A 15,736-nucleotide genomic window follows, 5' to 3' on the forward strand; every position below is an offset into this window, starting at 1 on the left:
CAGAGGCTTTTTCATTACAGCTATTCCGGACAAGGTTCATTTCAGGTCTTTACTCTGTTACAACATATCTGGAACATTCAGACTATGATCTTGATGTTTCAGCCTCAGTCCTGGACCTTTGAGTGCCGCTATGAGGCTTCTTAGCCTTTTAGCCTCATAGCAACTCTGCCATGTGGTCTATGCGGGCTCTGCAGTGGAGTCCGAAGTTCCAATGGGTCCATCACCAAGAAAACATGTCAGATGCCATTTTGATTTTTGAGGAAACTGCACACCGCTATCTGCAGTGGTAGCTCCTCAATAGTAATTGGACTGTCATAGAACACTCTCCCTTCCCCACCCTGAGCTGACTGGGATGATGGAATCATTACTGCTGGATTTGGGAGGTCACCTGAGAGAGGTAGAGATTAGAGAACTCTTGTCCCCAATGAAATACTAGCGCTTACCAATTTGTGGGCCATTCATCTAGCATTGAAGGCCTTTCAGTCACTCATCAAGGGGAGGCTGCTGCAGGTTTTCATGGACAACACCACCGCCATATGGTATTGCAATAAGCATGGCAGGGTGGGGTCCTGGGGCCTGCACCAAGAGCTCTAGAGTTGACTGGAGCGTCCGTACGTTTCCCTGATAGTGATCCACCTTGCAGTATCTTTGAATGCAAGGGTGAATCAGCACAGCTGGAAGTGTCTGGCTGAATACTAATGATGCCTATTGTGGTAAATTTAAATTACCTATACTTAATTTATGCGGTAAAGTTCAATAAGAATAACTCAGTCAAAAATAAGAGACAGAATCAGTGGTATTTGAGGTTTTAAAAGGGGTTTTATTCCTTAAAAAGGAATTGGTTCGAACCAGGCAATCGGGTTCCATCACCACGAAGGTTCAGGAAGGGATAGACAATACTTTATTGACAGGTTATCATATATATAGTCAATGCATTACAGTAAAGACATATGCAGGAGGCGTAACAGCTGAGAGAAACGAGATAAGGACATATGTGCGTAACAGAAGGCGTGCATGAAGGCGTGTGCTAGGCAACGTCACATGAAACGTATCACAAGTGGGTGGATCCATAAGAGAATCCTGCAGTGTCAGCAGAAATATGTGGCAGAGATGCGCGCGCAGCAGCATGACGTGTGATTGACGTGGAACTGGAGGGTGAAGGGGACTTGACATTTAGCCCTACATGAGGAGACAGAAGTCTGGGGTGTCAGAACAACCTAATCCCAAATCATATCTAATATCTTGTGTTTGAGGAACTGTATTATCTAGAAGGAAAGGTCTCTCGGGCAGAGGCTATTCTATACTGACTGCTAGTGCGTGCATATGCGACTACGTGTCTACATGAGATGTGAGGGGCCATGGGCCTACCATGGTAACGGAAGCTATGAATTACTTGCATGGAGACAGTAAGGCCGGGCCCTTTGCTCTGCAGCTGGGAAGGATGTTTCCGTAAACTACTAGACAGGAATGTATTTTCGAGGAGCGGAGCAGATAACTTGAAGGTCGAATACAGTCTTGGCAGGCAAGGCAGGCCGAGCCAGGCACAGCTCGCCGCGCAGGGAGTAAGTCAAGGGTCAGGAAGCAGCAGACTGCAGCTTTCAGAGACAGAAGGCAGGAAAAGACTCGATGGCAGAATTCAGGGCCTAACTCGCCAGAGCTAGAAGACATGAAAGTGCACCATATAAAGACGTTGGCAAGGCACACTTAGGAACGGAATATCTGACCCATTCATGGTGGATCTGAAAGAGGACATGTTAACGTTGGACGCAAATGTATTTGCGTCTTCATAGCTGGAAGTGGAGGGAACATACATGTACTTAAAGCACGTACATGGAGCCGGTGGGGTCTACGATAGGGGACACAACTGACCATAAAATTCATATTACCTCACTATGCTCGAAGTAGCACATGGCATCTCACTACATAGGCGTCTTCTTGAGAATTTTCTGATGTAGTCAGTGATGCATCAAAATAACCTGGATTAAATCTGTTATGTTTATTATGTTTTTGTTTTCATGGAATGCAATTGTTTGTTATTGCGAAATACGCATAATATTTGTGGCTGATTTTTATTTTGGTGTTTTTCAGAATTTTTCTTCATGGGCTTCATCATTGCTGGATTCCTGTTCTTTGTACTCATTAGCAGAGTAACTAGCCTTGATTATGATGGTAAGACTGTTTTCTTGTTACAAAAGTAAACCCTGTGATTCAATCTGAAAGTTTTAACCATGCCACTTTTTAGAAAGGGTTCTTATTAACCTAAAGGTCTTACAAGGATAGTCAATTCAGAAAGAACACGAGGAGCAATTATTGCCAGGCTTCTTGGCAAACCTAAATGCTTCTTCCCACCTTTTTTTCATTACTATTTTGCTTGCACCTCAACTGTTCTCTTGTGAGTTCACCTGTGGTTGCTTTAGCTTAATCTCATCTAACCATCCTGTCTGACTTCTCAAGATGGAAAATACCTATTTCCCAGGAACATCCAGTAAACTGAAGCAAGCTGTCTGCACATAAGGCTGCCAAAGATATAGGGTATTTATCATGTAACAAGTCTTATATTTTGCCCCTAATTGAAAGGCAAACCTATTGCACCCTGTCAGTTTTCATATTTTAAGGTGATCAGATAGATTGACTTGAAAACTCATTGATCTGAAAGTGAAATAGCATGTTAAGTTAATGAGTTGACGCTAATGTCAGTTCACTAAAATGCCTGGGGTAGCAGAAGTAACATTGCATGCCATTTGACTGACTGGTATTACATGTCCTTTGACTAATCATTCCTGCATGTGTTGTCATATGACCTGTTTAAGGTCTGGCTTCACAGCACAGCTGTCTGCCGACCTAGACCTTATGTGTTTAGCCTGGCGCTGCCCATATACTGGAGAACAGGACTTCATGTTGCATTGGGCAGAAGCTGTGTGCTTCCACAGAATCTGTTGACCCTCCAAGAGCTGTTATCATTTGTCTTAAGTTGTACGAGCCAGAGCTTTTTATCAAGACAATCTATTGTGGTAGGTCAGCACATGACACTGCAATGCTATGTCTCCTAGATAATTAGATAAGGTTTTGGTAGGAAAGCTTTATTCGAGTTGCATACTCCTAAAAGCACAACATATATTTTAAAACTTCACAATTAATAATAAAACATTTAGTCAGATACATATTTATAAAACAGTTGTGCAAGTTTGATCAATATAAAAATTAGCACAGATGTAAAACAATAATCAAAACACATTTGAAGAGAGGGGTCTCCGCCTAATGGACCAGGCCCACCCCAAATACTTAGCTATCCCCACGAGAATAGGCTCCTCCGTGGTGGTACAGATAATTCTCTGAGCCTCAACAGCATTGGATGTCCCAAGGTTCCTACAAACTGGGGCTAACCATACCCTTCTTGTGGTGGCATAGGCGTTACAAGCAAATAGGAAGTGACCCACACTTTCATTAATTGCGCCACATGCTGGGCAGCACAAGGTATTCAGACTCTTCCACCTGCCTGTTAAATGTCTCCGGGGGAGGGAGCCAGATCTTAGCTGGAAAAACAACTTCCTGTCCATAGGGACAGTTATGCTGTCCCAATACTGTTCTAATACGGGACACATTTTGCTTGCCAAGAAACGACCACCCATCAAATCAGATTTTACCCCCCTCCAAAGCCTACCATCTATCCACTCCCAGTATAGAGTTTTGAGTGTGTTTATGCTTGGGAAAACTTCCCCCGCGGGATTATCATAGAGGTTGGAAAGACCCAGTTCACCTAACATTACCCTTAAGTTTTTCAACCATGGTATTTTATGGAAGGTGTCCATTTTAATTATTGCCAGAAACCCATCTGCATAATGCTTGATCTCGGGAGTGGACCAAAGTCGTCTCCAATATAAAATAGGACGCAATCTAGCTTGATCACTGACAGATCTTCTCCCCAGGTCAAGACTAAGAGGGATTAGTGGGGTGCTCTGGGGGAGTCCCGTAATTCCCCTAAGGAACCTGTTCTCTGCTATCTGTAGGGAAGTAAACTTATCAAAACCCCACAGCTTGGCCCCATATAGGGCCGACCCTACTGCCCTTGCATCATATACAGCAAGGACAGGTTTTATGGGCTTTGTTTTTGATCTTTTGTGCTCCACCCGTAGTGCCCCCGAAATTTGCTGATGTTTCAAAACAGCTTTTTCTATGTGGTGGGACCAGCCGTGGTTATCTGCTATTTGTACCCCCAGGTAGGTAAACTCCCTTACTACCTCAAGCCCGATGTTATTCATGTGTATCCTAGGGCGAGGTATACATCCTCGGGAGAAAGCCATCAACTTGGTCTTGCCTATGTTTACTTCAAGGCCATGCTCTATACAGAACTCATCAGATATTCAAGGCACGCTGTAGCCCAGCCGGGGTCTTGGACATTATTAACGTATCGTGGGCGAACATCAGGATTGGAACCCTGATGCCCGCTAACGAAGGTGCATCCACACTAGCGTCCAGCATCCTGCCAACTATCCCATTAATATATAATGTAAAAAGCAAGGGTGCCATGGCACAGCCTTGACGAACCCCTCTTTCCACTGGAAACTCGATGGAGCTTTGGCCATTCAACCCCCACTGGACTTTAGCAAAATTGCTCTCGTGCAACCTCATAATTAGAGTGAGCAATTCCGCTGGAATGCCTATCCTATTTAAAACTGTCCAGAGCTTACTTCTTGGAACTAAATCAAAGGCAGCCCGCAAGTCGACAAAAGCGACATACAGGCTGCCCTTTCCAAGAAGTACCGTCCCCCACCGCAGCATAGTAAAACGAAACACCTGGTCAATGGTGCTAGTGGCCCTCCGGAAGCCTGCCTGGAAGGGGGAAAGGGAGTCATTTTCGTCCACCCATTCCATAAGTTTGTTTACCACCATCTTCCCAATTACTTTTTGGATAGTGGCAATCAAACTTATTGGCCTATAATTAGCCGGAAGGGATCGATCTCCTTTTTTATGGATCGGTATAATAATAGCTCCCCTCCATTGGTCTGGGACTAGCGCACCTTTTGCGATGGCATTCCCCAATAAAAACACATACCTAACTCACCTGTTTTTGTCATTTTTAAAAACATCCGAGGGTATCCCATCTAAACCGGGGGCCCTACCCCCTTGTGTGGAACTTATTGCAAGTTCAACTTCTTTGGCGGAAAACAAATTGTCTTTGGGAAATACAGCTGAAATTGCATCCCCTCCCACCATCTCATTTGTCTCTGCATATTGGGGCCTGAAATAGTTCATCCAAGCTGACTCTGCAACATTATTATCTGGTTTGTTTGGGGTACCGCCTCTGCCCCACTTTACTATCTTCCAGAAAAGCCTGGAATCCTTGGCTCTAGAGGCCTCTTTTAGTTCATCCCAATACTTCTCATCCCACGTTTTCTTTGCCATGGAAATGCTTGTATTGTATTGCCTCCTTGCTGCTATAATTGCTGCCCTGTCCCCATTTCTAATAGCATTTCCCAAGGTTAATCTGGCTGCCCTACACTCTCGATTGAACCACCTGGCTGGGTTGGTGGGTACTGTACGATTTCCCTTACATGCTCTCACAAAATGGGGTTTTAAAAGGGAGAAGAGTTTGTTATGTATATCAGTAATTGTACTAGATCCTGGGACTGTAGAGCTTGCTAGTTCCATGGAGACAATTGCATTATCCACCTTGGAAGCGATAGAGTCCATAGATGCTGCATTCGCCAACACACATGGCCATTTAAGTCTGCGCATATCATTTGCCATGTCTGGGAGCAACCCATCACTTGCTTGGAGATTGGGCTGTGGTAACTTCCACCAGGTATGGGTCACACAAAGGGGGTTGTGATCACTTTCTATCCTGCTCTTGATTTCCATGTCACAAACCCCCTGCCAGAGGTTAAGACTACATATAACGTAGTCTATCCTACTTCTGTTGTGACCATTATCGTATGTACACACACCCTCCTTGTCTCCCTTTGTTCTTCCATTGAGGGCTCTCATCCCATGTTCCAAGCACATAGTATTTAGGAGAAGTATATCCTTTGTCCAGCGTTTAACAGGAGCTAGATTCAGATAAGGGACTCCCCATAGATTGTCCTCCTCCTGCCCCAATGGATCTTCAGTACTATCTAAGGGTTTGAAGGCCCTATTTAGGTCCCCAGCCACTATTATTCGATTTCCAAGGGACTTGGTTTGCAGAGAATTAGATAAGGCCTCTAAAGTGGGGGAACTCCCAGTATTGGAGCCTCTGGCATAGACATTATACAGATCTATCACACCCCACTTTGCTGATGAAATTCGCAACATTAAAATGTCTCTACAACTCAGATCCCACATTTTCACAGTGGTATCAAAGTTCTGCCTAATCCAGACTGTGAGGCCTCCCATAGGTCTACCCCTGACACCTCTACTTGCTGGAATCGAAAAATGTAAATAACCTGGGAGAAAATAGGATCACAAGCCCATGTTTCCTGTAGAAGGCATAGTTCAAACCCATTAATAAAATCAATCCATGATTGCGACATCAGCTTACTCCCCAGTCCTGCAATATTCCAAGATATAAAACTCCCTGGAGCAGATCCATCCCTGCATACTGTTCTTGTAATGGGCAATCTAGGGGAGTTCATTGGACTACCACCCTGCTCTCCCCAGTTTTTGTCGTCACCCGTGGTGTTTTGTTCAACTCCTTGAGAAACAGTAGTGCTTAAAACAAATGGTTCCCCACTCCCCGAGTTATGCATTAACCCCCCGACAGCTTCCTCCTCAAGTACAGTCCTTTCACAATCATTTGTTTCATTTGACACAACATCAGTATTCAATGCAGGGACATCAGGATTCCAACAAGACTTCCAACAAGATGTACCTCCCCTATTGTTCCAATAGTCAAACTTTGGTCAACAACCCCAATTCAAACATTGCATGCCTTCCAGATAGTTGTAGTTTAGACCATTACTGTGGGTTTGCCATTGCAGTGGGGTAATGGATGGTGGAGCAACCCTTACCATCGGGGGGTTGTTAGAGCTGTTTGGGTTCCTAGGTCCTCCTTCTTTGGCACATATTTGCCTTGGGTAAAAAAAGGTGAGTTCCACAATGCCAATTCCACCACTACTTGTACCCCAACCCTGCCTCGTTATCCAACCAGCCACCCTGGGGTCTTGAAAATTAATAACCATACAGTCCCCCCCCCCCAGATTTTTAAGAGTGTAGCCAATCCAGTCAATCCTCCTTACCCCTATTATCAACCCATCCACTTCCCCCGGTAATGGTCTATTTACCCTTAACCAGTGCATTACTTTATTTTTAAGCATCTGGAAGGTTTCTCTTTGTCCAGCCAAAAGATGTGGTACATTGGTGAGGACCGCGACGTAGGGATGGGAGTCCGGGGTAAGATTCACAGGAGGTATCCTTTGAGGTGGCTTAGCTGGATAAGTTGGTGAATGTCTGGTTGCTGGGACATTGGGGCTGGGTATAGGGATATTTGATGTTCGCTGGGAGTTAGTGGGTACAGCATTGCTTGGCCTGGAACGGTTGATACCCCCCGCTCCAGCATTAGGGTGGGGTTTAAGAGTGCTTGGTGGGGGCTGGGGTTTATTTGGAACAGTGGTACTACTTTGCGGGCACTCTTTATTATTGCCCTGTGGCACCGGGTCTGGGACCTTACTTACTTTTTCTCCTGTACTAGTACCCGTACGGGCTAGCACTACAGGGTTGGGCGATTGACTTGGTCCCTTTTTCTGAGACACGTTTGTAGTTCTACCTGACGGGGGTTTTGATTCTAGAATAGGTGGGTTTTGTGTCTTTCCCGTGGTTTCCTGAACCATGCTAGTCTCAATTAATCTAGGTTGTGTTTTGATTAATGACTTTATGTGGAAAAAATTGTCTATGGTGGCCTGCTCAAAATGATCCAAACGGTTGACTAGCTTGTTAACTTGAACCTCTATGGGTGTCAAAAGCGACCTTAATAGCTTTTCCAACTCAGGTATCAGTAGATCTGTCGAAAGGGCATTCACAGCCAACCCCTTCCCCTGGGAATCATTAGAAGAAGGGTTTAAGCTTGCCAAATCCACATTTCCCCCCTCATTTGATAGGTCACCACTTTCGCTAACCCCACTATTCTCCTTTTGGGTAGGTAAGGGTTTTTTTGCGACTTTCCTAACCTTGTTAGGGGGTTTTGAGGAGTAACATTTCCTCGGAGCAGTACTCCTTTTTCTTTTTGCGCATGGTTTTGAATCGGACACACTATACTAGATGAGGAGTCTATGGGATTTACAGATGGAGTTGTGGACAGGGTGGTAATATCTAATCTCGGTGGCGAACCACCCTCAGGCTCCATGATTGAAGGGGAAACATTGGGTATTTCAAACACAGCAGGCAGGCTTATGGAGGACAAAGGGGTAACCAATGCCGGGAAGGCTTGCGGCAGGCGTTTTTCTGTAGAATTTTTAAGAAGCTCAATAGACAGCCTACGCTCAGCTCGTTTTTCTGCTAAGGAGATCTCCTTATCAATATCTTGGACAACACGATAAAAAAATTTGTCTAAAGGGCCAAGGATGGTTGGTCCACCCTCAGCCTGAGAGGCGTGCCAAGGTGGTGCTATTTTGCGTAATACATTACTTAAAAGCCCCCCACAAAAAACTACAAATATTTGATCACAATAGGGCACAAATTTAAATGAGTCAGTGTAGTCCACCTAAGTAGCAAGAAAAATATTGGTCCTACTCGTCAATGGGGGGGCCGAGCCCGGCCTCCTTCGGCCCCTGACGGCCACAGACGGTCCCGCCCTTGTCCTGGGCTTCTCCCGGTCGCTCCCGCGCAGCGGCAAGGACTACTCCTTATATGTAGGGGAGGTGTTCAAGGGCGGGGCAAACAGGGAGAGCGACCAGGTGGAGGTGATTACAGCTTAGGGACTCCTGGGCAATGTAGTCCCTGTCCCTCGCCTGGCGCTCGCAGCCCTGTGCTTCCTCCTCCTGCCCACGGTGTCCGATGGTAAAATCCTCAGGGAAGCGCCCTGACACACAGGCGAAGCGGGACCCGCACAGCGGGTTCCGCGATGTCTCCCAGCAAAGATAGGCAGTCCAGTGGGGGAAAAGCAGCACACGAGGGTTCTCCTTCCTCACAAGAACAGAAAGCGTAGATATTTGTGGTGTTTGTTCCTCTCTAACATAGCACAAATCAGAGCAGGTCCGTCAGGAGAAATATGTTGCTTTATTGCATTCCCAGCCTCTTCCCCTTCCATCATCACCTTTGGAGATACTCTTGGCAAACTCATGTTCGCTTCTGCTAGCCTTGCTCTGTCCTCAGTCAATGTCAGCTGCCTGCTAGGTTGCTAAAGCCGTGCTTTATAGGATCAGGTTGGTCAAATACAGTTGGCAGTTCCGCAGGACCAGTGGGCATCAAAATCATACAGGCCAGATGGGATGCAGCAAAATTTGTTATTTGGTCTTTCCTAAACACAACCGATTGCTTGGGCCTAGCAATGGGCACAAGTGTGGTGCTTCTGTGCCACATACAGATACAGTCTACGGCTTCTCTGGGGATGTCCAGACATCATTTCTGGACATGCCATTTAGCGTCTCTCACCTCTTTGGTGAGAAAGCATCTCGGCCCTAGAATTATTTAAGGAAAGTTAGACCACAGAATGTTTTGTGGGACTCCCTGTCTAACATGTAATTTCCTAACAGTTTCTCTTTATATGGTTATAACCGGAGCATCCAGTATCCCAAGCAGAAGACCCCACTGCCAGCACAACACCCTTGTCAGCCATTTCATAGTAGAGGCTGTGTTTGTGGTATTGGAGACAACGCGCAATTCCCCCCCCCCCCCCCCCTCTTTGGAGACCACAACTGCAAAACAACTTTAGTGTCCCCTTTTCAGCACACACCCACCCTGTAGGAGTCCGGATCGGATATTTTCTTTAGGGGTGGTGAGACATCATTTTGGATGCGTAAGTCCTCCAATTTGTCAAATAGGGCTATGCCCTAATTTCTTTCTAACCCACAGCACCTTCTACCCCCATCAGCTCGGCTGACTGAGGAGCACTTGACCATTTTTGCAGCAGGAAGTGCAGGCCCTTTTGGCCAAAGGAACGACCAAGAAGGTCACAGTCGCAGAATAGGAACTAGGTGCTTTTCCTTCTACTTATGTGTGCCAAAGGACAGAAGCCATCCTATTTTAGATCTTCACCTTCTCAACACCTTCCAGCAGAAGGACACATTTAAGGTGCTCACAATGGCCCTGGTTCTGTCCACTCCGCATCCTAGATCCTGGAGACTGAATGGTAGCATTGGCCCTGCAGGATGCTTATTTCCATGTTAATGTCCAGCTGACCCACAATCGTTATCCCCTGTTCACAGTGGGCTAGGAGCATTCTCAGTTTGCGCTGGTCCATTCTTGCCTCATCAGTGCCACTCAGATTTTCATAAAAGTGATGGCAGTAGTCGCAGCACACCTTCAGAGGTTTGGTGTTCAGCCTTCCCCTATTTGGACGACTAGCTGTTGAAGGTGAGCTCTCACCATGCAGTCGACACCTGACGTAAGTCAAAAGTCAAAGTCAAAGAGTCTTGTATAGGGCAGAAATCACCGTTCGGTCTCAGGGCACTTCAGACAAATCGACACACCAAGGTTCTATCTCGTATCATTTAGGGAACAGCCATGTTTTTATTTCTCTGCTGGTTATATGGAATAGACGAGATGTATGACGGAAGCTTATTCCAGAGATGGGGGTGAGGTAAGAAAAGGAGCGGCCTCCATTTCGCACAGTGCGAACCCGCAAAGGAGTTGAGGGAAGTTTAGAACTGGATCTCAGAGTTCTGGCGGGCTGGTATTTTTTCAGTTTTTTTCCTAGATAGCAAGGGCCTGTGTCCTAGATGCTCTTGTGTGTGAGGCACAGCATTTTGTATTGTCCTCTCATCCTAATTGGAAGCCAATGAAGAGTTTTTAAGTTGGGACAGGACGGTGATCTGGAAGGTAGGTCCAAGATTAATCTGGCTGTGGTGTTCTGCAGAGTCTGTAGTTTGGAGAAGAGGTCTTCGTTTATAGAGGCCAGTAAAGCATTTCCATAATCCATGCGACGATTAGGCCCTGCACAATTGGCTTCTGAGTTTCAATTGGGAGCCACTTGAAGATTTTCCGTAGAATGCCATAGCAGGTGCCTAATACACGGTTAACATGCTCTCATGGAAAGCTTGTTGTCGATGGTGATACCCAAGTTGCAGATGGTTTGTTTTGGAGATGGACAGGGGCCCAGTGTCTGGGGTCACCAGTCGCTAGACCAATAATCTTTGGCCCTGCCGAACCGAATGATCTCGGTTTTGCCGTTATTCAACTGTGATTTGTTTTGCCCCATCCAGCAGTCAATGGGGGTCATACAGGTTTTAAACTGGATCATTGTATCTGCGGGGTCCGGGCCAAAGGTGATGAGCAACTGGGTATCTTGGCCAAGGGGGTGACATAAAGATTAAAGAGCATAGGGCTCAAGATAGACCCTGAGGAACTCCAATTGTTTTAGTTTAAAGGTTTTATATGGCGCTGGCTAGACCCGGAGGTATCTGAGCGCTTTACATGAGTATCAGATGATAGTTACAGGTTACATCGTTACAAAGGTTACACAGTTATTAAAGTTATTAGGTCCTTTAGATAATTATTGAACCAGTCCGGGCCTTCCCTTGGCCCCCCATCTGCCAAAGCCGGTGTGGCAAAATGTTATGGGAGATGGTGTCTAAGGTGGCTGACCGGTCCAAAAGAACCAGGATAGCTGATTCCTTTTTATCCAAGGCACGCCTGATGTTATCTACCATTTCAACTACTGCCGTTTCAGTACTATGTGCCACTCAAAACCCTGATTCAGAAGAGTCGAGGAGTTTGTGACTTTCTAGATTACTAGTTAGTTGTTTATTTACCAGGGCTTCGATTGCTTTCCCGAAATAAGGCAGCAGCGAGATGGGGCGGTAGTTACCTGGTTCGCTGGCATCTAGGGTAGGCTTCTTGAGAATGGGTCTTACTTTGCGCTTGCTTCCAGGTATAGCTGCTTGGTTTAGAGAGAGATAAAAAATCTGTTAACCTCTGTATCAACTGGGGTGCTAATTTCCTAAAGATCCGGGGAGGGAGGGGGGGTCTATAGGGGAACCCGATTTTATCTTGACAATGACTTCTGATACCTGTTCGCAAGTTACTAATTTAAATTTAGTCAGCAGAGCTATCGATAGATTGCTACTCCTAACTAGCTAACTAGCTGTGTATCAGTATGTTTTTCTTGAGGAAAGGATCTGTAAATGGCTTTTATTTTATCGTCTAAGAAAAAATATTTTTTGTCGACCCAATCTTGTGTAGGGACAACAGAGAATTGGATGGCTTCAGGGGTTGTGAACTCTTTCAAGATTTTGTATAACTCTTTGCTGGAGTTAGCATTCTCGATCCTCCCTGTTAAATACAGCTTTTTTGCCTTTTTGATATTATTTAGATACAAGTAGTGACTTTTTTTTATATTTAATTCGTTCACTGGCTGTTTTTGTTTTTTTCCAGAGATGTTCTGCCGCCCTGTTGGACAGTTTCTCAGTTTTTAGTGCTGTTGTAAACCAGGGGGAGGGTTCACTCTTGATCTTAAGTCTTGGAAAAGGCGCTACTGTGTTCAAGGTAGATGTTATGGCCTGTTCAAAATACATAGTCACTTCCTCTATGTTGTCGGTGTCCAATAGAGCAGTGTACATCTTCGCTGGTGCTCCCATTCATCTGAGCTATTCTGGAGATGGTGTTTCGTGCCATCCCTTCAGAGCTGAAGGTCCAGGACATTCAGGTATGATCCTGGTGTTTCAGCATCTGTTCTGGATCTCAGTATGGATGACGTTAAGGCTAGTGAGATTATATGGCTCCTGTGTCCTGCTAGACGACCACACCATATGGCACATATGGGCTCTGCAGGGAGCCTTAATGTCCCGGTGGCCAAAGCACCAGTGCAGTCTATCAGTTTCCATCCAGGTTTCGGAAAAGACTGCAAAAGATCTGCAGTTGTGGTCGCTAGACCGCAATTGGGCAACTGGCAGACCCCTCCTGTTACCCCACTCAAAGTTGATGTCACGGATGCATCACTTCTGGACTAGAGAGGTAAAAGGACTCTGGTTGAAGACCTTCTTGCCATCAATCAAAGGAAGGCTGGTGCAGGTACTCACACAAAGCCCCTGCCATGTGGTACCACAGGAGGCTCTGCACCCCTGGAAGTGACGGACTTGTCAGTGCGTTTTTCTGGTTGTGAATCACCTGGCAAGATCTCTAAATGCCAAGGCGGATGAACTCTGTCACCAATGCCTAGCAGATCACGAAAGGCAGTTGCCCCCGGATGTGACAGAGGATATTTTCCAGCTGTGGGAAGAATTCTACCTCAATTTTTTTGCCACTGCCAAGAAAGTGCAATGTCAACGTTTTGCGCTCTAGAGTTCCCAAGTAGTTTCTCTGTTGGAAACTCATTCCATCTAGAGTGAAGCTCTGGACTCCTGTTAGGCTGATGGTTGTTGGTTGAAGCTATGTGAGCATGGGTGCACATATTCAAGAAGCACAATTGTCTTAAGTCTTATCTGTCTGGATTGGCATTTTCATCTTTCCACAGACCTACCACTTAGGGAGGTATCTATTCGCTAGGTGAGTAATCTGTAGTTAGAAGTATCCATCAGAAGAACAAGTTACTTACACTAATTTTCTGGTGGCTACTCTTATCTATCCGCAGATTGCTCACCATACTACCCATTCTGTGAAATGGACTCCTATCCATCCAAAAAGGTCCCAGACTACAGATTTGCACACTAGTCAAGCAAATTTGCAGATGGACTCTGCCTGAGGTGCTTATGTGCCGCCCCACTCATCACTTCTGGAGTGGGACTACATTGATGCTGAGCTGTGCAATGCCACCTACTGGCACACAGGAGTACTGCTTTTGAGTTTCCAGATCCACTGTAACGTGTGGGGGAATAATTATTGGATGAGGAATCTGCAGTTAAATGGAGTATCCAACAGAAAGAAAGTTGTTGAAGGTAAGCAACTTGTTCCAATGGGCTTGCGAGGATTTTTTAGCTACTCTACTCTCCCAAAAGTCAATTTAAATATTCATTTTAATGTAATATTAATTCTTAAACATTTCATTATTAATATTATATTTAATTTACTTCCGAGAAAATATTTTGATACATTAAAATATTTACCTATACATTGTAATCTTAAATTAACCTTCCCTGAATTCTAAAAACCCCTTACTACCCCCTACAGCCATCCTTCCCTAAATCCTAAAAACCCCATACTACTTCTTAAGACTACCTTTCCCGGACCTGGAAAGCCTTACTACCCGTTAACACTACCTTTCTTGGAACCCCAAAAACCTGATACTACTGCTTAACGCTACCTTTCTTAAACCCTACAAACCACTTTATGCTATCCTTCCCCAAACCCTACAAACACCTTGCTATCCCTCAATGTTACCCATCTCTGAACCATGTCACTCCGTACTGTCTTTTAATGCTACTCATCTCTGAACCTTAACTATCCTTTAATGGTATTTTTCCTTGACGTCTAAATACCCCTTACTACCCATTAATGCGGTCCTAGAAACTACTTGCTACCAATTAAACATACAGTTTCCTGAACCTCAAAAACCTTAAACTGCTTAACGCTACCCATTCCTGAACTCTAAAAAAAAAAAACTTTACTTTCCCTTAAAGCTTCCCTGGATTCTAAAAAAAACTCTTACAAACGCTTACAGCTACCCTTCTCTGAACCAATAACCTTTACTACCTCTTAACTCCACCCTTCCTTGAACCCATCAAACCCATACAGCTACCCATCTCTGAATCATAAACACGCTTGCTACCCATCCCTAAACCCCAAAAAATCCTATTGCTCCTTAGTGCTTCTCTTCCCTGACCCTTAAAAACCGTATTGCTACCAATTCTCAAACCCTGAAAAACACTTACTACTCTTTAACATTACCTTTCCCCGAAGGTTAAAAACACTTTTCTGCCCCTTAATACCTCACCTGTATGAACCCTAAAAATCCTTAACCATGACTGTTCTTGAACCCTACAAACCCCTTACTACTCTTTAATGCTACTCATCCCTAAACCCTAAAAACCTCTTATTACTCATTAATGCGCCCCTTTCCTGAACCCCACTGTCCTCTAATGCTACCCACCTCCGAGCCTTAAAAACCCCTTATCCCTGTCCTCCCTTGAACCCTAAAAACCCATTGCTACCCCTAAACGGTACCCATCTCTACACCCTAAAAACCCATACCCCTTCACTCTGCCCTTCCCTGACCCCTAAAAAGATCTTACTACTCCCTAACACTACCCTAAATGCTAAAAGCCCCTTTTTACCCCTTAATGCTACCCTTTCCTGAACCCTAAAAATTCCTTACTATCCTCTAACGCTCAATCAAACACTCTGCCCGCTGAAAGTGTTAAGAGACTTCGGGTCAAATACTGGGGAGAATCTGAAATCGAATGATCGAGGCATGTGAGCTGTAGATCACATGCTTTGCATACTCCTGTCATCTAGTTTTGGGTCCCGAGGTTTGCAAGTTGTTTTTCTTCTAAAAAGTCTTTCCAGTCACAAGGTAGATTACTCCTCCTTTCGGTGATAGTTTGCATGGGCATCGACTCCATTGTTAGAATGTTTTTTTTCTGCCATCTGGTTCAAACGTGAATTGCTGCGATCCGGTTTGACACAGTTTCTCTGGTTTCCTTGAGTGTGCAAGACACTCGACCTCAATGGT

At 45.1% G+C, this 15,736-nt stretch overlaps 1 protein-coding gene across 1 annotated transcript in view; it reads left to right on the forward strand.

The window, feature by feature from the left end:
* Nucleotides 1-15,736, forward strand: part of TM7SF3 (transmembrane 7 superfamily member 3) — a 176,702-nt gene that overhangs the window by 128,721 nt on the left and 32,245 nt on the right. Inside the window, exon 8 of the mRNA XM_086920209.1 lies at nt 2,089-2,169. Coding sequence (XP_086776335.1) covers nt 2,089-2,169 — 81 coding nt within the window. The remainder of the gene's footprint in view (nt 1-2,088; nt 2,170-15,736) is intronic.

This window comes from Lissotriton vulgaris, chromosome 1_1 (assembly GCF_964263255.1).
Source record: "Lissotriton vulgaris chromosome 1_1, aLisVul1.2, whole genome shotgun sequence".
Classification (NCBI taxonomy): Eukaryota; Metazoa; Chordata; class Amphibia; order Caudata; family Salamandridae; genus Lissotriton; species Lissotriton vulgaris.